Source organism: Apodemus sylvaticus, chromosome 6, assembly GCF_947179515.1.
Source record: "Apodemus sylvaticus chromosome 6, mApoSyl1.1, whole genome shotgun sequence".
NCBI classification, from domain to species: Eukaryota; Metazoa; Chordata; class Mammalia; order Rodentia; family Muridae; genus Apodemus; species Apodemus sylvaticus.
The window spans coordinates 112,917,482-112,943,900 of NC_067477.1; the positions used below are offsets into that span (position 1 = coordinate 112,917,482).

Genomic DNA, 26,419 nt, shown 5'->3' on the forward strand with positions numbered 1-26,419 from the left:
TAGAGGCCAGACTACCCAGGTCCCAGAAGTATAGCATTGAATCACAGGGTTGGGGTTTTTGAAGAAGGACCTGAACCCCCAGAGGCTAACATCTTTCGGAGACATAGTGACCTTTTTCACCTGGTAGTTCTCTGCCCTCAGCGGGGATTGCTTGCTCTCTGTGAGTCTCCTTGTCTGTAAATTAGGGACCAAGCATGCACTCCCAGCTCCTGGGTACTATATGGAATGAATGAGATTTTAGTCGAGGCCGTGTCCACTGTGTGAAGTGAGTGCGCATGTGGGTCATGTGACCCGGACTTGGCGAATGTGCAGTCCGAGGTCTTCTATCACAGTGGGGGTGGGAGGGAATGCTGCCCCCTCCAAGATGAAGATGTACACCTCATGTTGCTCAGGGCAGGGAGGCCCGGTAGAACTAAAAATCACTACTTGAGTATTTGTGGGTTCAAACCCTGCCTATTACGTTCTGCAGTGTGTTCCTGAACAGCCAGTTCCTCATCAGCTCAGAAGTGGGCCTGACAAAAGGATCAAGGATTCACCAATTTGCTGAAACTCTGGAGCATTTGGAAACCCATTACTGGACCCAGAGCAGAGGCTGAACATCCGTTGCTGGTGGTTGCCATCTCCTATGGTCAGGCAGAGCTACTCTTTGCTTAAAGGCCCCCTGTGTTCTGTGCTCACAGGTCCGGGCTCTGGTTCCCTGTGAGAAGCTGCCACGGCCCACCGAGATGTCCAGGCACCACAGCCGCTTCGAAAGAGATTATCGCGTGGGCTGGGACCGCCGTGAGTGGAGCGTCAATGGGACCCATGGGGCCACCAGCGTCTGCAGCGTCACCTCCGGGGCTGGGGGCGCCACAGCCAGCAGTCTCAGCGCACGACCGGGACTCCTGCCACTGCCCGTGGTACCCTCCCGGATGCCCACACCCGCCACGGCTCCGGCTCCCTGCACGACCGGCAACAGCGAAGCTATCACCAGTCTTGTGGCCAGCTCGGCCTCCGCAGTCACCACCAAGGTAAGACCCACTATCCTTTCTGGGAAGGGGCCAGGTAACAAGCCAGGCCCAGGCCGACACAGAGGCCTTATTCGCTGGTCTTTGTTCCTGGAGCCATGGCCTCCATGAAGTGCATTGCAGTTGTTTCTGAAGGTTAAAATGGCCCTTTTTACCAGACAGGCTCTGTCTGTAACCAACTTGTAGGGAGACAAGCAGATGCCAATGCCACACGTGTGCTGATTAAAAGCTACTGCTTGAGTGAAGAAGTGGTATTGCCAGGTTGGCAATACTCACTTCCCTAAATAGAAGAACTAAAAAAAAAAAATGTAAGCCCCCCGGGGGGTCATCAGTGGCTGGAGTTTGCAGCCATACTAGCCACACAGGGTCAAGAGCCCATTATAGCATCATCACCATGGTGGGTTTTTCTCATGTCTACAGTCCCTACGAACCTCACATCAAGCCTGTAAGGTCAGTGCGCACATGCCTGCCTGATTGCTGAGGGTCCCCAGACATACTAATTATGGGAGTTTCAGTAAGGACCCAGAACTCATCCCAGCAAATACTGCGGGGGGATTAGCTGCAGGGGTGTGAGTCTGTGCCTTTTTTTTTTTTATATATATATATATATATATATATATATAAGAGACGGTTCCTCAGGAATAGAGGCAGAATCCAGTCTGTATAAAATGGAATGTGGAAATTAATGTCCCCAAGGCTCATATCTGGCTTTGGGCTGAACTAAGGGACTCTGAAGCCCCCTCTTGCATGTTGTACAGAGCCCTTCAGGCAGACTGAGCCACAGAGGGACAGCTGGTGGTCACGGCAAGAACCACAGTCATCCCTTCCTTCCCCTCAGCTGAGCAGAGGCTCTGCAGGCTGCCTTTGCCTCTGCCAGCCATTCAGAACCACTTCCCAGGAGCCCTCTCAGGGCCTGCGTGTGTGCGTGTGTATGAGTGTGTGTGTGTGTGTGCTGCATGTGTGCGTGCGTGCGCACAGGCCTTTCTTTTCCTGCTTTCATGAAGGTTGCGGGAGAAATTAAAGGCGGGAAGCCCCAGGCTGGCCATTGTGAGGTAGCTGTGGTGGTGGACGATGCTCTCCAGGTGCTCTGCGCCTTTGTCTCTGCGATTTTCAAAACTCCCTTTCAGCCCTGCTTCCCATTAATAACAGCACTGCTGGCCGCAGAGCCCGGCGGAGACCCGAGACAATGGCGCTATTGGAGACCAGCTTGCAGCACACTGACATCTTGCTGCAGTGTCTTATTGATTTTATTTTCCTGTTATGAAAACACCACCCCACCAAGGCAGGCAAGGAAGTAACACTAGACAGGAAACAGGGGTGGAAGATTATTCAGGCACACTTCCCCCGGGCCAGCCAAACACATTCCTGTCCTGGGCACCAGGCCCTCCTGGCCACTCTGAATTGGTGACCTCTATCCAGGACAGCCTCCTTGCCAGCCCTGCTGGCCACATCTGGCAGGCAATTGTCAAGGCCAGCTGTTCGCCATCTGGAGAATGGCGGCCTCTGGCGCCAAACAGCCAGGGCTCCAGGTGAGAGAGAGAAGCTGGACCTGCGGGTCCATCTGATGGCTTCCATCCCTTCAGGATGAGTACCTCAGAGCCAGCCTTGAGCTGCTTCTGGGCATATAACCTAGGCTTCTGCTGGGTAAAAGACAGTGCCATGGCTCTCTGAAGGGATGGACGCCCTGCCTCTGCCCTGGACACATGGAACCTGGTTTGCTCCAAAATAGCTCAGTATTCGCTAGCCCTTCTCCCTAGCCAGACCCCAAACCACAGCCACACGAGAGGCAAAGAACAAACCGCAGACAGAAAAACCACAGCTGGGACAAGGGCTGAGCCAGGGGCCAACGAATAGTGGGAGAAAGGACAAAAGTTCAAGGCTGCCAGGAAGGTCAGCTCCATGGCATGTGACGACAGGGAAACTAAGTGTCATCTCCGCTGTGAGCAACTCAGCCCAGGTTCACACCTGGAGGCTCCAGGTAGGGTCTGGTTAGGGTCTGTGTTCTTTGGGTTGCTAGAGAATCGTGTGCAGAGAAAGGGTCAGACAGGAGCAGGGGAGCTGCCCATGGTGGTTTCTAGTGAGGGCACTGGTCTTTGAGGTAAGCTAGCTGTTCTCAACCTGTGGGTCGCAACTTTCACCAGGGTCACATATCACACATTCTGTATACCAGATATTTATATTGTGATTCATAATGGTAGCAAAATTACAGTTATGAGGCAGCAATAAAAATAATTTTGTGGTTGGGAGTCACCACAACAAGAAGGACTGTACTAAAGGGTCAGAGCATTACTAAGGTTGAGGACCACTGTTGAAGGCAATAGTGCCACCTGTCACTCCGGCCTTGCTGCTGCTAGTCCAGATGCCTGTCCTCTAGCCTGTGTGTCTACCTCTATGCCTTGATCACATTAATGGACACTTGGGCCACACCCAGGTGTCAATCAGTAATTCCCTGGTCAACCAGCCAGGTCTTCGCCAAGCAGCCACTAAAGATCTGGCTCTTGTCATTGGGGAAACCATAGGCCAGTATATAAATGGATGTGTGTGCATACAAGTCAGTGTCTCTCCTGTTGGAGTTACTGGGACTCGGTGGAGTAGAAAAAAACAAGACCTCAAAGATTGACTAGATTTTTAATTCCAATCAACCTCTTACTGAGTGATACTGGACAAATTGTCTGGCCCCTCTGGGCCTATGTTCTAGGATTGGCGCCTGACTACCAAACACACCATAGGTAGAATTCCATGTAAAGTGCTCGGGATAGAACAGGTGCTGGCTGGTGGTTCACTGTCTAGACAATGAGGTCAACCCTTCACCGCTGCTGTCAGGCACTGAGCCTGGAAGAACAAGGTTGTCCTACTGTGAGGAGAGGTGTTTACTTCACTATTGCCTAGGGAAAAAAAAGGGCAGCAGAGGGATGTCTTCAGATGAAGCACAAGAGCTGGAGCCCTGAGCAGGTGGGGAAGGAAATTGTTTGAGTGTTTGAGATTCAAGGTGACCCGGACGTAAGACTGGAGATAGGAGGTGAGAAGAAAGGGAAGAGGCTATGGAAGAGGGCACCTTCTTGTTCCCAACCTGAAACTGAATCAACCTACCTGGCAAGGAGGTGATCGAAGCAGAGGATATGAAAGTGTTTTATCATCCCAGCCAGAAGGCTCTTTTGTCAAAGGGAAGTATAGACCCCCGCCACCCCAGAAGGCAATGGAAAGTGGGGAGCAACGATACAAGCAGTGTGTGGAGGCTGCTCGAAGTCGCCGTCCTTGCCCTGGGTGTAGAGGACCCGTGCCCCTACTCAGGATCCAGGGCCACCCCCTAGGAACCCAAGCATGTTGACTCAGAGACAAGGGGCAGCTGTCGGGCCTTGGGGGACAACCTCTTTTTGTCAGACAGGAAGCAGGGTGAACATTCCAGGCTCTGGTACTACTCAGGGTCCCCTGCCGCGCCCTATGCCAGAGGTCCAGGGCTAAGGTCTGCCCCTGCTCAGCCAGGACTCTGGGCTCTTGTCTGGAAAGACATCCATGTTCCCAGAGACTGGGTAGCAAGATGATGACAATTCTTTCTGTCGTGGCTACCTTCGGGCCTGATTTGACTTTTCTGTGTCTTTGGTTGCCCATGGCCTAAAGAATCCCTACATATTTTGTTGAAAGGCCAGTTGGACAAGCACGGGGTCCTGAAATAGCATGGGGATGTAGCAGGCTATACCCTCCCTCTCCCCAGAACATAGGCATTGCCCTCCCTCCAGACCCTGAGTCGCCAGAGCCGGGGGAAAGCTTTCTTGGAGACCACCTGCCCTATTATTGCATCTAAACCTAGTGAAGCTCAGAGAATATACAATGTAACTACTCCCAAGACAGACGGAACCAGTCTGGGCCAGCTCTCTCCACCCCAGGCTGCATGGCAGCATCCGTTCACCATGGAAACCTTGATTGCAAGAGAATGACAGCAGCTTTGCCATCGCCAGTCCACCTAGTGACCATCAGTTCTGAATTTCAGGCTAGAAAATGGGCACGTTTGCTTCTCGTGTCACAGAAGGGGAGAATGTTAAGTCAAAGATTACGTCACCTCTCACTGCACAGCTGGCAAGAGCCTCTGGATGAGACAGGCCGGAATTGAATCCTGCCATTAGCAAGTGAGGCTTCAGTTTCTATGTCTACAAAATGAAAATGATAATAGTATCTTTAACACAAGGGTTATGCGAATTAATAGGTGTAGCAAACTCTAGACGGATATGTGCCACTGAGAGAGCATTCAAGCAAAGTTCATGTCAGTGCTGGGAGGATAGTTCAGTTGGTAAAATGCCTACTGTGGACCTGAGTTTCCCTAGCACCCAGGCAAAGAGCCAGGCATGCAGCACATGCCTGGGACCCCAGTGTTAGGTGACCAAGGACGGGTGGATCCCTGGGGCTTACTGGCCAGCCGGTCGAGCCAAATGAACAAGCTTTAGGTTCAGTGAGGAAATCCATCTCAAAAACAAGATGATGATGGAGGAAGACACCTCATGCCAATGTCTGACCTCCATATGTATCTGCACCACACACACACACACACACACACACACACACACACACGCATACGCACACGCACGCAAGCACGCACGCATACACACACACACACACACACAGGAAACTGGCAAGTGGGTCTGAAAGGCTCTCCGTCTGGGGAAAATCAGCCTGCTGGTTGTTGCTTGGATGAAGAACTATCCTGTCCCCCTTTGATGTCGCAGGTGAAACTGAGGAGCTGGGCCAGCACCACAACCTTCCCTCTGGCTGTCGGGGCACTCGGGGAGGGCACTGCTGAGGAGGAAGCCTGGCTCCATGCCAGGCCTGTTTGTGCGAATGGAAGGGAGGCACCAATGCCCTGCAGTTGCTGCTGCATGAAATTTAAATTATTCTCAGCAAACCTGCCTGACAGAGAAAGGACGGCTTCATAAAATGCAATTCTGTTACTGAAAGAATAAACTGGAGAATCCTCGCAGATGCCCGCAAAGTAAATGTATGAGAAGCCTCTTTTTCCTTGTGGTTGGGGGCATTCAGGCTGAGACATTCCTGTCACCCCTTGGAGCTCAGCCTTTGAACATAAATCTGGCTAAGAAGCAGTGAAGTAGCCTGTGTTGGAAGCCAGAGGAAAGCTTAGAGGGGCTGGGAAATCGGTGTTCAGAGTGCCTAGCAGCTAGAGGCTGACATTTATGAGCACTGGAGGCTGTCGGGCTTGGAAACAACTCGTAAAGAATGTGTCTGCCCAGGGGTACACCTCGGCTTCGTGGGAAGGCTTCTCTTGAGGGAGATGACCCGGGGTCCACACAGACATCGTGGGAGGAACCATCAAGCCTAATGTACTGCCCCTGCTATCTTGCGGTTCTAAGATCTGGGAATGATGATGGAGAAGGCTTTTCAAGTCTCCTGTCCCTTGTATGTTCATGTTAGAAACCAAGGCTACAGAACAGTGTGATTGGAAGAGCAGCTCCAACCCTTTTTCAGAGCACATTTCCCGACTGTGGGCGATTTTCAGCCCCAAGGCCGTGGCTTGATCCACCAACAAGTAGCCTTGATTTCCCTCGTGATAAATTATCAGGTCAGATAAAGCAATGTGAGACAGCTTGCACATGTTAGTACCGAGCTAATGGCTTTCCGCCTGCACCCTAAGTCACGTTTACACTGTGGATTGTCTTCATCGACTTAAAACCCATCTGCCAGTCACACAGTGTGTACAGAAAGGAGAAATGTCACCTCTCCAAAACACCCATTTCAAGGCTGCCTTTTGGAGAGTGCAGACCTGAGTGGTTTGAACTTCAGTTTTTGACGAAAGAAGAAGATAGTGTGTTTTACCACATTTCTAAGAGATAAACCATAAGTCAGGACAAAAGGTGGTGAGGAGTTAGAAAGTAATGGCACAATGGGCGGGAATTGGCAGGGTGTACAAGTTAATTTTGCTGCATAACATCGACCTTTAGACTTTGTGGCTAGATCTCCTGACAACTTCAAGGGCATAGCCACAGCTGGCTCAGCTGGGCTCCAGTGATAAGGTTGTCCAAGCCCCCACATCTATGGCTAGTGGCTGATCAGGCCAGGGACCTGGTTCTCGGCATGACGTCCATCTGTCTGGCTCAGCCTCTTTCACAGGGTGGTTTGGGGTTTCAAAAGCAGCAAGAAGGCAAGGCTAAAGCACAGGTGCTATTCTAGCCTTGGCTTGGAGCTAAAACCCCAGTAGTCAAAGCCAGAGCCTAAGAAAGAGGGAGAGAGACTATAGACTCACGTTACTGCTACGAGAAGCAGGCATCACGGATGACCAAACTTGTGGTCACTTTCATGGTATAACCCAGGTCCCCAGCACATTTTTTTGTTAACATAATATTTTTATTGATGCTTTGGGAATTTCACATTATACACCCTGATCACTCACACTTCCCAGCCCTCCCATGTCTGCCCCACGACATATGTCACACACACACACACACACACACACACACACACACACACACGCCCCTGCCAAAATTAAAATTAAAAGAAATCCAATTTGTGTTATGTATATACTTCCTGGAGCATGGTCAAACTCTCAGTGGTCAGCCCCTTAAATAGAGCTGAGTCCTCCCCCTCCCTCACTCCTACCAGAAGCTGTCAATGTGAGAGCTACACTTCGATAGCTTCCCTGTTTGGCTGTAATTTTGTGGAGGAGAGGGTCGTCACAGAAGCCTTCCATGTCTCTCTCAACTGCCCAGCACATTTATTTAGGCACAGTTATCTGCCCTTTTGCTTCTGGTGAAGGTTTTTGAGTCCCAGGCAGAAAGCTAGAATCTACTTAATACTCCCACCACCTAGCCTGAGATAGGGTATCAGGCCTAGATCCTCAGGACTTAGACATCCCAATGTTACACCCTGTCTACATAGGACACTACTGAGGAGGTTTGGGGCACACAGAAAGGACTATACTGCTAAGAAACAGGCTGGGTTCCTTGGTTCCTAGGGGACAGACCTTGAAGGAGCATTTACCACAAGATCCCACAGCTGTGCCAAGATTCTACTCCTTATCCTGAAGGCCATATTTGACACACTCACTGTCCCCAGAGTTAGAGAGATACAGGGATACTTCTGTCTCCAGGACATGGCCAAAGCTAGATGCTAACCTACCAATTTGGGGTGTTGCTGTTATTACTGTTTTTGTTGGTTGGTTTCTTTTATTACTGTTTTTGTTGGTTGGTTTCTTTTCTTCATTTTTGGTTTTTGTTTGTTTGTTTCGTTTGTTTGTTTGCTTGTTGAGATAGGGTCTCAGTCTGAAACCCAGGCTAGCCTGAGTCTCCCTGTGTGATTCAAACTGGCCTCAAAGCCATGGCAGTTTTCTTGCCTTTGCCACCCAATAGCTAAGAATTACAGGCATGCACCTCCATTCCTAGCCTGCTGATTTTAAATTAAAATAAAAACCACCCGAAGGAGATGCCCTTCACGGGCTTGTCCCCACGAAAACTCACAGAGGGAAACATTCTTTTAGGAAGATTTTGGGAGGAGAGTGAAGTCAGGAAAGCGAGCTAGCAACGTGACAGAAATGTACAAGCAGCCCCAGATTCAGACAGTCTGATGGCGCTTCCCCTGATAGAAGAGATCTGACACATCCCCCCACACCCCTTCTTTTAGTAGGATTTTGGGAAGAGTATCCTTCAAGATCCACACAGATCTACTTCTTATTCAGTTCTAATATTTTTCTGTTTCATTTAATTATGTTGCAATTAAACATTTTTTTCCTCACTGTACAAGGACAGCATTTTAGCTACATCAAGGGTCAAATGGGCTTTGGAGAATGAACCTGGAAGTCTCAACACCATTTGTCACGTTGGGTTTTTTTTTTTCCAGAGGGAAACTATGTTGCAAAATCTAAACAGCCAAAGCACAAATGAACTTTGAGAGCCCAGCCCATTTGTTACAGGGAGATGTCTGCCGGGCCAAAAATAACCCAGGGAAACAATACCAGGACAGATTCTGACACTTAGGCGCCATTTCCTCTCCACTGGTCCCACAGAGTCCCCTCCATTTTAGTGAGGGGAAACATGGCGGGTTGACTTGTGAGTTCCTCTCTAGAATCCATGGGTTAGAATTTCATTTTCCTCTGGTAAATAAGGAGCCCTGCGAACTGGGCAAGGCATGTGGGCCTTCATCAGGATGTACCATGCACCCCTCCTCTGCTTCCTGGAGAAAGTAGGTGAATACTATGTAATCCTCAGTGCCAGGGGGAGGAGGCTATGTAGCTGGGGCCAGAGCTAGATGCCTACGTGGGAAGCAGAAACCAGACTGTCCCTGAGCCAGGACTCAAAATACAATCTGCTGGCCACTACCCACTTCTGGGAAACTGCTCCTACTGGCCACCCACACCTGTTCTCGAGGCTCCAAGTGTCTTGAGTTCCTCAATCGCATTGCCCCCCTAATGTCCTCTTTTGTTCTGGGGAGACAGAGCACAAGTTGGCCAAGTTTCCCATTGGCTCTGCAAGGTAGGCCAGTAGCTCCTATGCTCAAGGTGAATATTTTGGACAAGAGGATGTAGCCAGAGTTCCCAGGGTATCTAGCCCTGGGCCACAGCACTGGCATCTGCATAGTCATCCCTACTAGGCTAGAAGAGCTTTAGACTTGAGATTCACCCGACTAAGGACTAGACCGACACAGAACTCAGATCTTGACCCACTACTTAAAGGGTCCTGGCTTCAGGTCAGAAGTGGCCCTCTGGCAGGTAGGAAAGCTAGGACTTCGGGGTGATATGGTGATGGGCTCAGGGGTGAGCAGAGCCAGAAACAATTCCAGGCCTGAAAAGGCATTGTCCTTGTCTGTGGCAGATGCTGCTGGTCACCTGCCTAACATCTATTCTCCCTCCATCTATCCCCCTCACGCACTCCTTCTGGCTCAGCTTCTAACGCCTAGGTCTCAGATCAACAAATTCTAGTCCCAGCTGGGATTGCAATGACTCTGAAGTAGGCATGGGATCCTGTTGTTGCTGCCCATTATTGAGTTCTGAAAGAGTCATGTGACCCAGTTCTGGCCAGTAGATCCTGAGGGAGTCTGGGAGAGCTTTTCTTGCCTGTAAGGAAGAGTTCCAAGGGGGGAAGGAAATATATATATATATAAATTCCTACCTCTGGATCACGTCACTTGAGGATGTGATATCTTGGCCTGCTGTAGCCATTCTACCCTGAGTCTGAGGATGGAGCCAACGCACAGGAAGGGAAAATGGCAGGAGCATTCCAGAAACCTCACACCAAAGCCACGGCGCTGGGCAGCATGCCTCATGGGTTCTTGTAAACATAGGCTGAGAATAAATAGGTGGGAACCTCCTCTGTGGTCGGGCAGCGCATAAGAAACAGTTAGCCATACATCCCTTCATCGTCCATACTTCACCTGGCTCCTGGCTCCTAAAACAGCTGCAGCAGCCACGGGGAGCACCCTCTCCCTATTATCCACCCACCTATATGCAGATGCCTCCTGCAGCACCAACAGCGATAGCACGGTTTTGCTGTTCTCTTAACACACACACACACCAGGCTATAATCCTTGACCCTGTGCAGATCTCTCAAACCCCGGGGACTTTGCCCTGGCCAGCCCTTCTTCCTAGAATCATAACCCCTTCGCTTGTCTGCCCAGAAGTTTTCTTATTCTTTCTACAACTGGTAGCCTAAATATGACCATATCAGTGGTGAGAAAATTTGCTAGTATTTCTCTCATTCCCATAACGGTGTTGCTATGGTACTATTAGAATTACAAGCATGTCCTCTTGTCTCCTTATTAATAAACGTAAGCTCCAGGTGAGACTTGGCATGTAGAGGTTCTCACCTGTTTGAGAACAGGATGAATGAAATTATACATCCATTTTTTTCATTCATATGCTCTACCGTTGGGTGAGGGGGAGATGATTTTTTTACGTCATCTTTACCTATCTGTTAATCAAAAGACTGTGGTGGAGCAGCCGTCCTTCAAGCAGAGAGTAGTTTCTGGGGATGTTCATGCTGAGGATAAAGAAGGCAGAACCACTTGGTGAGCTGCTTGGCTCGGGGTGGGTACCCGCATTCAGATGATGAGGTGATGTTAGCAGTGTGGACGTCATACCACTGAAGCATCTCCATTCTTTAGGTCCTCCATGTCTTCCAGAATATGTCGGATCCTGACGTAATAACCATTTCCTTTAAACGTTTACATTTTTTTCTGATAGTTTCCTACTTGCTCACGACTCACTGCAGCTTTGTAAATCTCTTTTTATTTGTGGTGTGTGTGTTTGTGTGTGTGTGTGAGTGTGTGTGTGTGTGTGTTTGCACGCATGTGCATGTGCCTATACATGGCACTGTGCATGTATAGAGATCAGAGGGCAATTTTGGGGTATCAGTCCTTACCTTGAACTAAGCCGCTCTCGTGTTCTCAGGGGCTACCAGGCTGGCTGTCCCATGAGCTTCCGGGGACTGTGCTCCTCACCACAGGAGTACTAACATTGCAGGTGTATTGTCATCAAGTCTAGCTTTACATGTGCTCTGGGATCCCATACTCAGAAATGTCTGCATTTCTGTGCAGGGAGCTCTCTACCTACTGGGCCACCCCTCCCTCCCATGATGCATCTTCTCACCAGTCTTGTTAGGGCCCTCATGTACTAGTTGCTTCATTCCAAGAATGTCTAGCACTTTGCCAACACCCTCCCCTTTAATCCACACTCTAACCGCCCAACACCCGTCATTGCCTTTACTTGGGAGAGGAGACAATATGTTTCTTACCCGCAATCACTCGAGAGAGCAGACACATCCCTGGGCAGTCTCGCTCAGTGGCTGAGACCCAGCCCAGTGCAACACACAGGGAAATGCACAGTGATGTTGCTCAAGGCCGGCTGGCCAGATGTTATGCTTCTGGGCATCAGTGGCTTGGGTCCACCATGAGTTAGTAGCTTGGAGTGTAGGGAAGCACTCCTGAGGAGTGGGCTTGAAGATGGCCCAGCTGGGGGGTTTGGGGGAGCTTCCTGGGCAATTGTGAGATGGATATCCTCCATGAGGTAGCTTGTTGATTCAACAGGTGATGGTCCAGAGGAGAAAATTCTCTCAGCTCCCCCATTCGCTCTTCCCCAACCACAGCCACTCAAGAGGCACTTGGCTTCCATTCACAGTTGCACAGTAGAAAAGCCAGGCCATGAATCAGGAGTGTTCAGGAGAGTGCTGGAGTTACCAAAGACTAAAGGACTATGTTCAGAGTCAGTACTCCAGTACTGCCAAGGGCCTCGTCTGTACTTGAGGGGGGCGTGGCTACAACCTCACCATCTTCAAAGGTTCCCTGGCACTGAGCACATGGACCCCAAGCTCTTACAAACCATCTTAGGAGCTAATTCAGAGTGCCACCCAACCAGCCAAGTCCCAAAATGTGCCCACAGGTTTGTCCCATTGTTATCTTCTCTGTCACGGGTGTTTGCGTGCTTACTATGAGCTAGATGTTGCCCTTTGTCACTGCATCGTCACGACTATGTGATGTCAGTGCCATAATTGTTCTTATATAACCTCTGGGACGTCACTTGATATTCAGGGTTATGCAGCCAACAAGGGGACACCTTAAGACCTCCACATCTGAGCCCTGCATTTGAGGTCAAGACACAGGGACTGCTCTGCTTAGGGTAGATTCTTCCTGTGTTCTGATGACGAGAAGAGGGAATGGAGGAGAGAAGATAGAATATCCAGGTGCTAGAATCTTGCCTTCTACCCAGGATGCATATCTCCACCCCCAGCCAGGGATACCTAGCCTGGCAAAGGACCCAACTTCCTCCCCCATCATCACCTCATCCGTCAGAAACATGCTGAGGGTGTGCTTTTCATTCCCTCAAAATATTAGACTGAGGAAATTATATTGGGCAAAATATATTGCGCCCGTAATTCATATTAATGGGAATTCAATAGTGGCAACTTGTCATCTGCTAAGATTAGGGGAGAATGTTGAGAATATTGTGTTATCAAGGCATTAAAGCAATCGCGAATTAGACTTCATTACGGCACATCGTGTTCCTTGTAAATAATTGAGGAAGTTAACCGGTGTTCAAAACTTGGGACGATCCATTTTTGAGGCCCCAGCAGTTTCCCCCACCAGGCTGACAGAGTCTGTTGATCTGACAGTCCTGCAGGGAAGATGTGCACCTGGCAGGTCTGCGGGCTCTGCAAAATGAGTGCTTTGCTTCCTCCCGGCAGAAATTAGTAACTGCCACATCCAACACTAGACTGTGTTTCTCTTGCCAAATCTTCCCAAGTCCAGATATCCCATGTCCCTTGCCTCCCATCCTAGAACAACATTAGTTTCACGGTTGGCATCCAGGTGAGCTCTGAGAGCATCAGAGTTAGCAGCTGCCTCTCCACTGCATGCCTACCTCTGGGCCCCTGAGTTACAGAGACTAGAGATCCAACAAACCCACAGGCAGACTATCAATCATATACCAGCAGCTTCCTTATCCCTGGTGGACGGACTCCGGCTAGCCAACGCCCATTTTCAGGTTGCTCCCCCACTCTGCTGCCCAGCCTGCTAAACCACTGCTGTCTGTGTGCTTTGGTCATACAGGCTCTGACCGAAAGGTGGCCTGGAGTTTCTCAGGCTGCTCCACTGGGAGCCTCAAGTTTAGCTCAGGCTCCATAAAAGATACCACATGACTCCATAAAAGATAAGCCCAGCTCCCAGGATGGGGCCAGATTCTATTGTTTATTATCAAGCCCAAGAACTTGGCTTGGAGCAGAGGTGTCCCACAGACAACCTGCATGGAGATTAAAAGATGGAGTCACGGGTATGTGCCCATCACAGTCTTTGGTTTTGACTGTTCAGAATACACTCTGACATTCCCATCCAGGGCCTCCAAGAGATCCTGGGTCTACCTGAAACAGCAGGGTACTGGTATTTCATGGCACATTCCCACCTTGTCCTGTTGATTGTTCCATAATTCCCCCCTCAACTTTTGTCTGATGGTGTGCCTGAGGGCTACAAAAGAAGGAATAAGAGGAGGAGGAAGAGGAGGAGGAGGAAATGGTGGAGGAGAGGACGTTGATGCCTGGAAGGCAGTCAGGTTCAACAAGTTATCTGTACACACAGCATGAAAGGATCAGTTGGTTAGCCACCACACCAGCCAGTCCCAGTGGGGATACCAATCCCACACCAGTTGAAACAGTGATTAGCACACCTCTGTCTACACAGTGATGGGTTCGCAGCCCTGACCAATCAGATGAATCCTCATTCATCTGCATCCTGTGTGACTTTAGCCTGTTAATTTCCTCTCTCAGCTGCTCGGTTGCCTCTCTTCTGTGAAATGAAATCACGATCCTGTCGAGTCCGTGGAGTTGCAGGGCTTCTTACATAATTTAAAGCTGTGGCAATGGTGTCTAAGATGTACTCTGTGCTCTGTTATTTCGACCATGGCCTTCTTTGTGTGACCTTCTCCTCTCCCCTCATCTGTCTCCCTCCAGAATGTATGTCCTTGAGACAAAGGACCTTGTCTTCCTAGGTTTTTGAATTGCTCATACCTCACGCTTGCCTGTTATGTGCTCGGTAAATATGTGTTGAATGATCACGTTGAATTGTGGGTAAAAGGTGTAGTCATGGAAATCCGTGCGACTCCCAAAAGAAAAAAGAAAAAAGTAGCTATGCACTTCTGCAGTCCTATTCAGCCTTTCCCCGGTGGTGGTCTCATTTCTGAGCAGCTCCATGGCTGCCTCTTGTTCTCCCTGTGACATCATGGTGGTGGCAGCCAATTTTCTACAGATAAGTCAAATCCATATTGGAATGCACATACCACCTCCCTGATTAAAGGAATCCCAAACTAAGGCATTGTGCAAAGCGGCTGCTATGCTCCCGTGAAATGAGAGATCACCCACTCTCTCCCCACATCTCAAACCCAGAACCTGTGTCCTCAATAATCCCGAGTTCTGACCCGTGTGCTGTGTGGGTGGTTGTGGTTACCGTAGTGTGTTCTTCTTTTCTTCTATCTTGTTATGAAAAAAGCATTTACCAAGACAGGTACTGTGTCAAGAGCTTTACACATTTTTATTTGAGAATTTACAACAAACCATGTGGTAAGTGCCCTCATTAACACTGGGAGACAGTCTCAGAAAGCCTGGTAGCTTATTCGATGCTGTGGCTTATAAGACATAGGGCATGAGGTTTGAACTCAAAGTTCTTGAAACCCCATGATTCTAGTTTCAGATTCTTTTCCCTGAAGCCCATCCAAGGTAAAATGCCCAGAGTCCAGCTCTGTGTCGCACCCTAACTATAGTTTCCTACTATGTGCCTGCCTCAGGGACCAGGCCTGCTACCCACCTGGCTATGTAATCTGGAAGGCATCTCACCTTGCCTCCTGCCTCTCCCTCTCCTCCCTCACTACTGCCCATCCATGATCAAAGGACAGCCTCCCACTCTTTTAGCAGTCTACCATCCATTCTGTTTCTCCTCCTGTGCAGAGCTCAGGTCCCCACTGCATCTCAACAGAGGGGCAGAGAGAGTCTCCCCACTTCCTCTTGTCCATCAATCTTCTTTATATCCCAATTAATATATTTCTACTGACATTCCCAGGCCTTGTCTCTCACCTCTGCACAGGCATGTACACCACACACACACACACACACACACACACACACAGTCCCAGTTGGGTATCAGTTGCACATATCCGCTCTTGGCACAGGTGAGCTGCAGCAAATATGTCTAATCGAAAGGTGTGAAGCAGAGCATATGCCAAGAAGGACATAGGCCATTAGGTCAGGAAGCCTGGCCATTGGTCAGGTGGTTGCCCATCCTGTGTCTTTATCTTGCTCATCTGTAACCTAAGAACAGCAAAACACTGCCTAGCAAACATTCTAGTGTGTCACTGGGACAACAGTAAGTAGACAATGGCTGTTGGTGCTGGTAGTGACTGTATATGAACTGCAAGTCTTACCTTATGGATAGATTCCTTTGAGAAGCAGACGTCTGAGAAGATGGAAGATGTCAACATTCAATGACTTGCTGATTTTTTCCTGTACGTGGGATGGCATCTCTTGTGCTATGGTGCAGCCTGACCCAGCTTTGGCCCTTGCTAGTTTATGGCTAATCTTCACTGTGGTCTTCATCTCCCAGCTGATTCTGTCTTCCCTCCCGCCATCTTGGATCCTCTTTCTTTCCTTCTTTCTTTTTCTTTCTTTCTTTCTTTCTTTCTTTCTTTCTTTCCTTCCTTCCTTCCTTCCTTCCTTCCTTCCTTCCTTCCTTCCTTCCTTCCTTCCTTCCTTCTTTCTTTCTTTATGATTTACATCATTTCTTTATGTTTTACATCAACCTTTATATTTACATCATTTAGCAGGTTCTCACAATTGACCTGTTTGAGTGGGGCTCACATGAAATCATCTTTAATGATAGAGAATGACTTCATTTGTAACAAGGAGACACTTCACACAGTGGGGGCGCCCATGCACCCCACCTAGGGTGTGCCGACAAAGCATGGAGCCGTTCCTTGGTGCCAACGGTCACCAGCGGCCTTGCCCAGGAACGACACTGCCTCTTCTGCCTCCTCCTCCAGCCTCCCCACTCCAGGAGTTTGTTCATCCAAGCAGACCACAAAATGAGGAAGAAAAATCTTTTTACACTGGAAAAATAGGGCTGCTGCTGTTTTATGGTGGGGTGGTTTATGGTTTTCAAACATTTTAATTAGTTTCATTTTTTAATATAAATGCACCCTGATGTTTTGTGCAGGAAGGGCACCGTTCTTAAAGTCTCCGTAATAAAGTAGGGAAGTGATGGATCGGCTATTAAAGCGTCACCCTCAGATGTGTTATTATTATTATTGTTATTTAACATTTCTAAGCTCCAGCACTGAGCTGAGAATAGGTGAGAGGGCCCAAGGTTCCTACAGTCCAGGGAACGGGGTGGGAGGTTTGCTGGGCTGGTGACAGCTTTGTCAGCTGCCTGGGTTGTTTCCCAGCAAGGAGACTTTCTGGGAATGCCGGATGCCAACAGAGGGAGGTCTACACTCCATCTTACATCTGTCTCCACCTCACTCGTGAGGTTTCTCAGTGCCTGATTTCACTCGGAACAAGAACAGGGCCTCTTCCAAAGAGATTTGACTCTTCTCTCTAGTATTTGAATGAATGGCAGAACAGAGCATGGGCTGTCTTGGTGTAGTAAGTGGCAGCATTGTAGTAGATTAAATACACCCCTCGAGTTTCATCCACTTAGGGTCTTCAGCCTTGACCTTAGTACACCTACCCTGCTCACCTGGCTCAGTGGTCAGGCCCATCCTCCTCTTAGCTTTGAAACACCCCCTCTCTCTCCTCCTCTCCCCACCAGAACTGTCCATCACCTATCAAAGGGCCATTTTCAGATATTTCTGCTAGAGCTGGGATGTGGTCTAATGCAAGGATAGGCTTTCTAAAAAAAAAAAAAAACCAAAAACAAGTGGGTTGATATAGTAGCCGATGGAAGGTACTGTGTAAAGCCATAGACAGAGATTGGAGTGGGACCATTAAGTGCAGGAACTTCTGGAGGTACCAGAAACCAATAGATAGAAAGCATCTTCCAGGAATCCAGCCTAGCCAACTCCTTGACTTTAGACCTCTAGTCCCAAAACCATAAGAGAACAAAGCTCAGCTCTCTGAGGTACGCAGGTTGTTTGAGGTACCCAGGCTCTCTGAGGTATCCAGTCTGTGGTCCTTCTTGTCCAAGGTCCTCCTAAGTGGGCTGTGAGTTCAAGCCCAGAGCAGATGACCTGCAGGCCTCCCCACTGCTGTGTGGAGAGGAAACACCTCCAACCTTTCCCTCCATGTAAAATGTCTCCACTGGCTTCCTACAGACTGTGCGCCTGCTTCTGGAACATATGGACTCCAGTTTGGCAGCCTTCCGAAGGGCAATTAAAACAGAAATCTGCACCACTAGCAAATACCCCTCGCTACCCACAGCAGCGTCCCTCGGGAGAGGCCAAGGACTTGTACACTGCCTCTGTGTGTGTGGAGTCTGCAAAAGGGTATGAAGTGGGGAGTTAGGGGCAAGGCGTCCTCACCGAATCCTTGCTGTGTCAGAGAAAGAAAATGAACGTGGCTAGTCTCTGATGCCCATCCAAACAGGGAGAGCCATCAAGGAAGTTCTTGAAATCAAACACCACGCAGGCCAAACAAAAGCTCCAAATACTCGCCATTCTCCTCTTGTTACCATGGCCATTCACAATGACATTCTCTTTGTCACCATCTCTGCTTCTGTACATCATTGGAATGAATGTACACACACACACACACACACAGACACGGTGGATTTGTGAACACAACTCTCCTCATGGATCTGTGGATGTGACACTCTTCCCATTAGAGTTTGTCCCTGAGTGGACTTTTTCCAACTACTCACTGCACAGTTACCACAGGAAGTATGTCTGTGATCCAGAGCGAGCCCTCTGTGGTGCCAAAGGCCTTGGCATACCCACATACCTGCCTAGAGGAAACTGGACTCAAATGTCAGCCAAGGCTTACGGGCCTATGGCAGAAGATGTGGGATCCCAAGCAGACTTCTGCCGACCCCTACCATCTGTGATGTGGCTTTACCCAGTGGCCCTAAAGTCTGGGCATGGAATTAGACTGCAGTTGACGTGTTTACCCAGCTGCTGCAGAACTCAGGGCCGTAGTAGGGCAGCCATCATCACCACTCAAAGGGTATTTGTTCTTTAGTCCCTGGGGATAGCCAGCAGAGCAGTGCACAGTGCCCTGAAGGAAGGCATCACTCGCTCACACACGCACACACACACACACACCTGCTTTGCCCACTAGGGGTTAGAATGCAGAAGCCTTGGGTATAGGGACGCCCGCATTTACATAGCATTGGTGCTTCTCCGTGCACACAGTAATAAAGTAAGTATTGGAAGTAATGTAATGACTTGAGTTTCTTCGGGGGAAGACATGGACAGTGAGTTTTGTCCAAATCTTTGTGACATTGTTAATTCCAAGCTGACCAAACTGAAGCAAAGCTTTCAATGTAGTGTGGGCAGAGAGGCCAGAAGAATTACTGGGGTCAGGGGATAGATATGAATGTGAGAAAGGAACATTTTATCTAGAAAGTAGACTGGGGACATGGTTCAGTCAATAACGGATTTGCCTTGCAAGGGTGTGGACCTCAGCTGGGTCCCCAGAACCCACACTAAAAAAAAAAAAAAAAGACACAGTGGCACACACCTGTGACCCTAAGCACCAGAGATGAGAACGGGAAGAACAATCCCTGAGGCTCAGGCTCCAGCTACCTTCAGCTGGCAAGATCCGGGCCTGTGAGACCTTCTGTCTCCAAACATAAGGTAGGCAGTGCTCGAGGAAGAATACCTGAGGTAGTCCTCTGACGTGCACTCACATGCTTACACATATATGTGCCCCTGCATGCATACATGTGCACTCGTGTACTCACACACACATACCAGTATGCACCCCAACACATATGCACACACACACACACACTAACACATACACACAGCCACCACCACTACCCAAAAGGTTAATCCCAACCTTTGAAACAATGCAATTAACCCTGGTACCAGACTCCACAACGGATATGACCATGACGGGAATACACGGGTGGCAAAGATGCCAAGCAGGCCCTCAGCAAAGCTCAGGAATGAGGGAATAACTGGGCTTAGTCGGCCTAATCGGCAAGCAGCTGCTCTGGGAGAGGAGCCCGGAAAGGTCAGGGCGGCTCTCCCAAGCGCTGGGCAACATGGCAGCTGAGATGGGCGTAGGAGATAGATGTCAGGAAGCAGAATCCCTTCCTGAAAGATTCTTGGAGTCTAGTGGTGATAGCTGCAGCTCACTGCTAACCAGGAGATTTATGTGACAAGATTATCGATGGTATTAAGCACATTTAGAAGAGAGGATTAGACCTACTTCTGGGTCACTTCGATGCCACCAGGCCCCGGTCTGGCCAGTGTGTTAACAGATGGATTGCCGGCTGCTGGCTGCATGAGGGTGAAGCTAAACATTTGCACAGTCACGGGAAGGGGGTGGCTCCTCAAAGGTGCTCAAGGCCGGGGGTGGGGGGAGATGGCTAACCGAAGGGAAGGACCTCACCTGGGTCTCCACTGATGCTCTGTCTCCTCCACCTCTCCCTTTCCTCTCCCCAGCTTCTTCTCACTCCTTACCTCACCCCTGCCAGCCTGCCCAGATTTTTGGCTTAGCAAACTCCCTCGGCCAAGGGGAGGGGCCCATGTGTAAGAGGGAGCAAAATGTTGGGGTGGGGTGGCATTCAGGAGGTTTCAAGGGGTGGCGGGAAGGTAACAATGCCAAGCCACCAGCCACCCTCCCAGAAATGAACTTCTAGGCAATCGCAGCCTCTACTCAGGAGGCGGAGTGGCGTGGCCATGGGAGAGTTTAACATTAGACCAAACAAGGCTAGAGGGGATATCTCCTGAGAGCCATGCCCGGTGGCCTTCGGAGGCAGTGGCTGGCATGGGAGCCCCACAGGCTTCTTCAATCTCTTGGCCAGCCAAGAGACAGAACTTTGTGGGACAAGATGGGGACAGCATCCTTTCTAGGGACACCACCCCCTCCCCCAGCAACACAGGCTTGGGGATTGCTGGAAGAACTCACAAAGTGACTGTTAAGGAGGACTTTCGCAGACAGTGGCCTCAGGAAACCTCGCGTTTATTTTCAGCTATGCTAAACTACACATAAAATAACATTTACCATCTGAAAGTATGTAATTCAGCGTGTCTACAACTTTCACAGGACTACACGACCATTATTGCTGTCTAGTTCCAAGCAAGCCTTATCCCCCTCCTCCGAAAAGGGAATTCTATCCCCAGGGTGCAGCTGTTCCGCAGCTCCTACCTCATTTGAACGAAGGGCTGTTGCATTATGTGGGCTTGGGGGACAGCTCAATGGAAAATAGCCTTCCCCACATGCACGAGTGCCTGAGTTTGACCCCCGGAACTCATGGGGATGCATCTGCCTGAACTTCCAGTGTCTGGGACAGGAGACTCTTGGGGCTACCTCACTAACTAGCCTAGTCTAATTGGCCAACCTCAAACTAATCAGAGAACCTGTCTCAAAAAGCATGTCTCAAGAAGCCCCTCCAACGATTGACTTCAAGTTCTACACGTATGCTTGCACCATACACTCGTACAAGTGTGCACTCGCGAGCACGCGTACACACATACAAAGGATCATGGGATGACCTCAGAGAAATATTCACTTGGCCAATGTAAGGAGGAGGAATAGTATTCTGTACTTTGGTCCTCTGCTCCCCTCAGTGCCCTGCAGCCACTTGACCAGAAGGAACGTCTCTCTCTTAGCACACACAGTACTACAGTTAGTCTAAACTGCCCTGTGCATGTACCCTGGGTACTGCACGGTCTCCTTCCTCCCTGTGACCCCAGCCGGTAAAGCCACCCCTGCAGCAGTGAGCCTCAGCCACATCCTCTGGACAGAAGGGCACCAGACCAGTAATTCGGTGGCTACTCTGCCACTTCTCATTATCTGGGGGAATATAACTCCTTGTCCTCGTGTTGTCCTATGTCTGATTCCCTGCACAGAAAGATGTAAAACTCAGACTCGAAAGAAAAGGCCTTTCATGTCGCTCCTTTTAATTAGCCGCCCGGTTAAACGGCAGCAGTTTCTCGGGGTGCTTCCCTCTCAGCGTGCTGAGACCCTCCAATGGTGCTCCTGACCCGCCCGTCAGGAGCCAGTCGCACACTTCTGTCTCCTCTTCTCTCTCAAAGGCCAGTTTGCTCTCTCTCTCTCTCTCTCTCTCTCTCTCTCTCTCTCTCTCTCTGTCTCTCTCTCTCTCTCTCTTTCCGAAGACATTTTCCTTCTCCTGCTCTACCATTTAGAGAGATTTGTGTATATAACAATGCTGTGGTCACAAAGGTTAGTGTGTGGTGTGGGGGGGTGCTGGGAGCCACCAGTCACTGATGGATGGGGACTGGAAGGATCCGAGACCCTACCTCATACTCTGAAGAAATGCCCCTCCTCTCGCTCTCTCACAAGGAGACAGAAGCATGAAGCCCTCTCCCTCTCCCCTAGCCTCCTGGCCTCCACCCCCACCCACCCTCTGCTCCCTGGTGGGACCTGGAAAGATCAAAGGGACAGATGACAGTGCTTGGTGCCCATTTGTCACTCCATTGGAGGGAACCAGTCGCAGTGTTAACCGTCAGGCCCGGTCCCATGTTTCATGAATATTTTAGACTGTTTGCTGGCAGAATTCTAACTGTGCCGTGTCCTCGGCAGCCTACGTGTCCCCCATATTCCAGAGTTTAATCGGAGCTCTGGGGGAAGGAAACATTCACCATTAGCTTCCTTTATTATCCTAAAACATGCCGGCTAAGCTGTTCCGTGTCCAGGGTCTAAAAGTCTGTGTGGTCCTCCTCTGCACTACTCCTTGAATCCTGACACATGAGCAGGGAAAGTGGCTGTGTTTTTATTGACTGGTAATTTAGGGGCTGGGGATGGGATGGAACAGCCCGTATGCTACACACACACACACACACACACACACACACACACACACACACACACACATGCGTGCGCATACTCATCCCTTCCCTGAGGTTTCCCACCTCAGGTGGTTTCTAGCAGGTTTTTTTCTGGATTCATTTTCTAGAATGGCTCCCTCTGCACCCCGACCATACCTATTCAATATATCCTATGGTGGCCCACACAGCCTCTCAGTATTAAAGTGACCTCTTACAATATGGCCCCCATTCCTAAGAATGTCATGACGCCCTGTACACACCCCCCCCAGGGCCAGAATATCCCCCAGCTTCCTGCCACAGTCTCTATACTAGTCAGGCACAGAGTCCAGAGAAACTGACTTGGCAAAAAATCCAAATGAGGTCATTCGTCTCTCCTCTCTGTCTGAGGTGAAAGCACCCCAAAGTAGTTGGGGATAGACCTCAGTACCACCAATGGCCTCTACTTGTCCCCCTGCTCCACTGGGATACCCACCCATGGGGTCTAGTGGGCATCCCCTGGGGCACTTAGGGCTGGGAGCCTTGTACTACACTGACAGGGTACTCTGTTGACCTGAGGATGGTTTTTCTCTTCACACAGAGACAGTGGTTCTCTCAGCTTCTCCCCAGACTTCTACCCGACATGTCCCAGTCGAGCACTGTACTTCCCAGCCTATGATCCAAGGGCTCCCAGGCCCCTGAGGGGTTCATCTCCTAGGCAGACCCTCAGACATACCAGCCTTTATTGATTCTGCATCTCCAGGGCTGTGGCCAAGATTTATTTCTTTAGCCAGATCCCCCAGGGCCTTTTATACACTGAGGTTTATATTCAGGGCTTAACCAGATTCCACCTGGCAGAGTCAGAGAGATCATAACCCGCCCCCCCACACACACCCACACACATACACCCACACACACACACAGCATGGAACACACACCACCCCTCCCACCTTCAGGGAAGCTGACTCACTAAGAATACCCTGGGTAGGCATGGAGAAGGGGAAGGCTGTGCCTAGAGACGGGTGCTTCAGGCTCAGGGTCTCCAGCCATATAGTAACTGCCCAATTCCATGTACTCTGTAGTAGTTGCTTTATGGGTCTGTCTCCTGGTCTCCACCTCCTGGAGACCCGAGGTGCGTCTTATTCATCCTTGTCCTCCCCTGGCCTTGCTGGCTCTGAAACATTGAAGGTTTGTGGTAAATGTATGCTAAACTTAATGTAGTCAGATTGCTGGATTGAGGCAGAAAGCGTGTGTACCAATGGCTTTTGGTTCCCCTTCCCAGGCTCAGGCAAAAAGGGCCTGGCCTGCAGTCCGAAGACCCTACACCTCCCCTAGTAAAAGAAATATTGATTCTGCTGTATGTCTTGCAAAGAAACTGTCCCCACAGAGACAGCCAGATCTGGTGCAAGTGAAATGGAAACTCTGAAGTAGGCTGGGCTTGTGGCTGAGCTATTAATAGGACTGCCCCACTGCAGGGCCAAGAAGAGCCTGTGTCTGTGGGATGGCCCTAGAGTTTGGGGGACCAGAGTTTCTGGGAGCCCTGCCCTTCATGACTGGTCACCTCAGTTCTGCTCTACATTGTAACTTCCTTGACAAGATGCCTTTAGTGGGAACCCCAGGACCCCAGGCAGGACTTCTGCCATCTGTTGGCCTTATCAGAAGGGTCAGCAGGTAGAAGGCACATTTGGGATCTGGAGGCAACCAGGGTTAGGAAGCAGGCCTTTGTACTCTGCCTCCGAGGAAATTCTGAGTTCAGCAAAGATGGGAGGACTCCAACAGCTATGAAGGCTGCACAGTGAGGATGTTAACTCTGCTACCCCAGTTACCCAGAGGGATTCTCGGGAGAGCTTTCCCCAGTGTCGGACTCAATGATCTTTAAAGGGAGTGCTGATGATGTCTAAGAACAGGACAGAAGAGGCTGCCAGGTATAGCTGCACAACACTGTGCAGTTCTCAGCTCTCAACAGCCGTTCTAGTCTCTACCATACCGTGGCAGTTTGCAAGGGCACACAGCTGATAGCGGTTCTGTTTCTGCTGAAGGGAAGCTCCCTGTTTAAAACCCTCCCTTAAAAGAACAGAAGCCTCTATGTTGGTGATTCCCAAACTTCCTAATACAGCTCCTCCTGGTGTGGTGACCCCAGCCATAAAATTATTTTGTTGCTACTTCATAACTCTAATTTTGCTGCTATTATGAATGGTGGTGTGATTTGTGACCCTGTGGGGGTCACAGCTCACAGGTTGAGAACCACTGCTATATAGAAAGCAGGAAACATACAAAGTATCTATGGCGAGCCTGAGTAGCTGAGCCAAGCCTGTATTTCCCTTACATTTTTCCTGCCCTGATGCCAGTGAACTAGCTCATATTCTGAAGTTCGAATGCAATGTTCTAGGCTCTGGTTTCTCTAGAAGGCCCTGGGTTGGCTTGGCCCTTCTCCATGCTCTGTTTGTCCAGGCTCTGGCCTGTGTATTTTATGCATTTCATGCTCTGCCTCCAGCTCTTCCCAGTTTGTTTCCTGTAGGTTTTGATTTGGGTGTTTTCCCTATCAACCCCCACAAAAGTATGTGAGTTGCTATTCAAGACCTTAAAACTCAGGAAGCCTTGGGTGCAATAAATTCCATCCACACTCCAGGCACGTTGCCCAGACTCCACATTCCTCTCCAGACCTATTAGAAGGTCTGAGTGTGGCCAACCATAAGCTGAGATTCCCCACCCACAGAGAGGCCAGACTGTCTCTCTAGGCCTGGACTTCAGGGGCAACATCTGCTGTCAGCAGCCCAGTACCCTCTAGGTCCTCAAGTCTTTAGTGGTCCCTGCCCAGAGCCAGGCTGGCGGGGTGCACCATGAGGAGTAAGCAGCAAACATAAGTTCTTTATTTGGGGAAGGTTGGGTGAAGGTATAAGAGAACATTTGTTTGTTTATTCAGAGCCTTTGTATGTATTTCTTCAGTACCTTCTGTGTACTGGGCATTAAGAACTGCAATGGGACCAGGTCTCTTCCTTTGTACTTTCTTGATAGTACACAGAGACAGATATGATTTAAAAAATAAATAAATAAATAAAAGCATCAAGTCTGGTTAAAAATACATACTACATAGCTACATGTGGTGGTACACACCTTTAATCCCAGCATTCCAGAGACAGAGGCAGATGGACCTCTGAATTCAAGGCCAGCCTGGTCTACAGAGCAAGTTCCAGGACAGCTAGAGCTGCATAGAGAAACCCTCTCTCAGAAAACAAAACAAAAACAGTACACACTGCTCTTGCGGAAAATCCAAGTTCAGACCCCAACACACACATTGAATAGCTCCTACCCACCTGTCACTCCAATTCTGGAGGACACAGCGCCCTCTTCTGGACGCTGAGGGTACCTGCGCTCACATGTGCACATACAAACGTATGCATGGAATTTTTAAAAAAAATAAAAATAAATCTTAAAAAAATAAGAACTCTCAGGATAATCAAATATTTACCCAGGAAAAGAAATTAGAGATGCCAAGATGGGAGATTAATTTAGGATTTAACAAATAGCAGAGCTATTCAGATATCTGGGTATGCTAGCCCTGCCCTAGTGTTATGGCATAATACCTTAGGCTGCATCGCTTGTAAAATTTGGCTTACATTTACTGCCCACATCTCTAGAAACTGGAAAGTCCAAGATCAAGACATTAGCATAGTTAATGTTCAAGAGAAGCCCTTTCCTAACAATATGGTACCTCCTGGGTATGTAGGGAGAGGGGCCCAGAAACAATCCCTGGGTGAGGAAAACCTGGTGCAGGGTCCTGATCCTCTTCACAAGGGCTTCACACTCCTACCATAATCACCTCCTGAAGTCCCCACCTTCACGTACTATCACCTTAGGGTAGGTTTTCAAAGGCTAAACCTTGAGGGGAACCGTTCAGACCACGCCCCCAGCGAGACCATGTCAGGCTGTGCCAGGCTGTCTGCTGAAAGATACAAGGACAAAGCTGGAGCTCCATTCCTGGGTCTTACATCCTGCCTCTCTGCCAGCCCAGCCCTCT

At 49.5% G+C, this 26,419-nt stretch overlaps 1 protein-coding gene across 1 annotated transcript in view; it reads left to right on the forward strand.

Moving 5' to 3' along the window:
• Nucleotides 1-26,419, forward strand: part of Klhl29 (kelch like family member 29) — a 298,502-nt gene that overhangs the window by 162,494 nt on the left and 109,589 nt on the right. Inside the window, exon 3 of the mRNA XM_052186148.1 lies at nucleotides 681-1,010. Coding sequence (XP_052042108.1) covers nucleotides 726-1,010 — 285 coding nt within the window. The 5' untranslated portion in view covers nucleotides 681-725. The remainder of the gene's footprint in view (nucleotides 1-680; nucleotides 1,011-26,419) is intronic.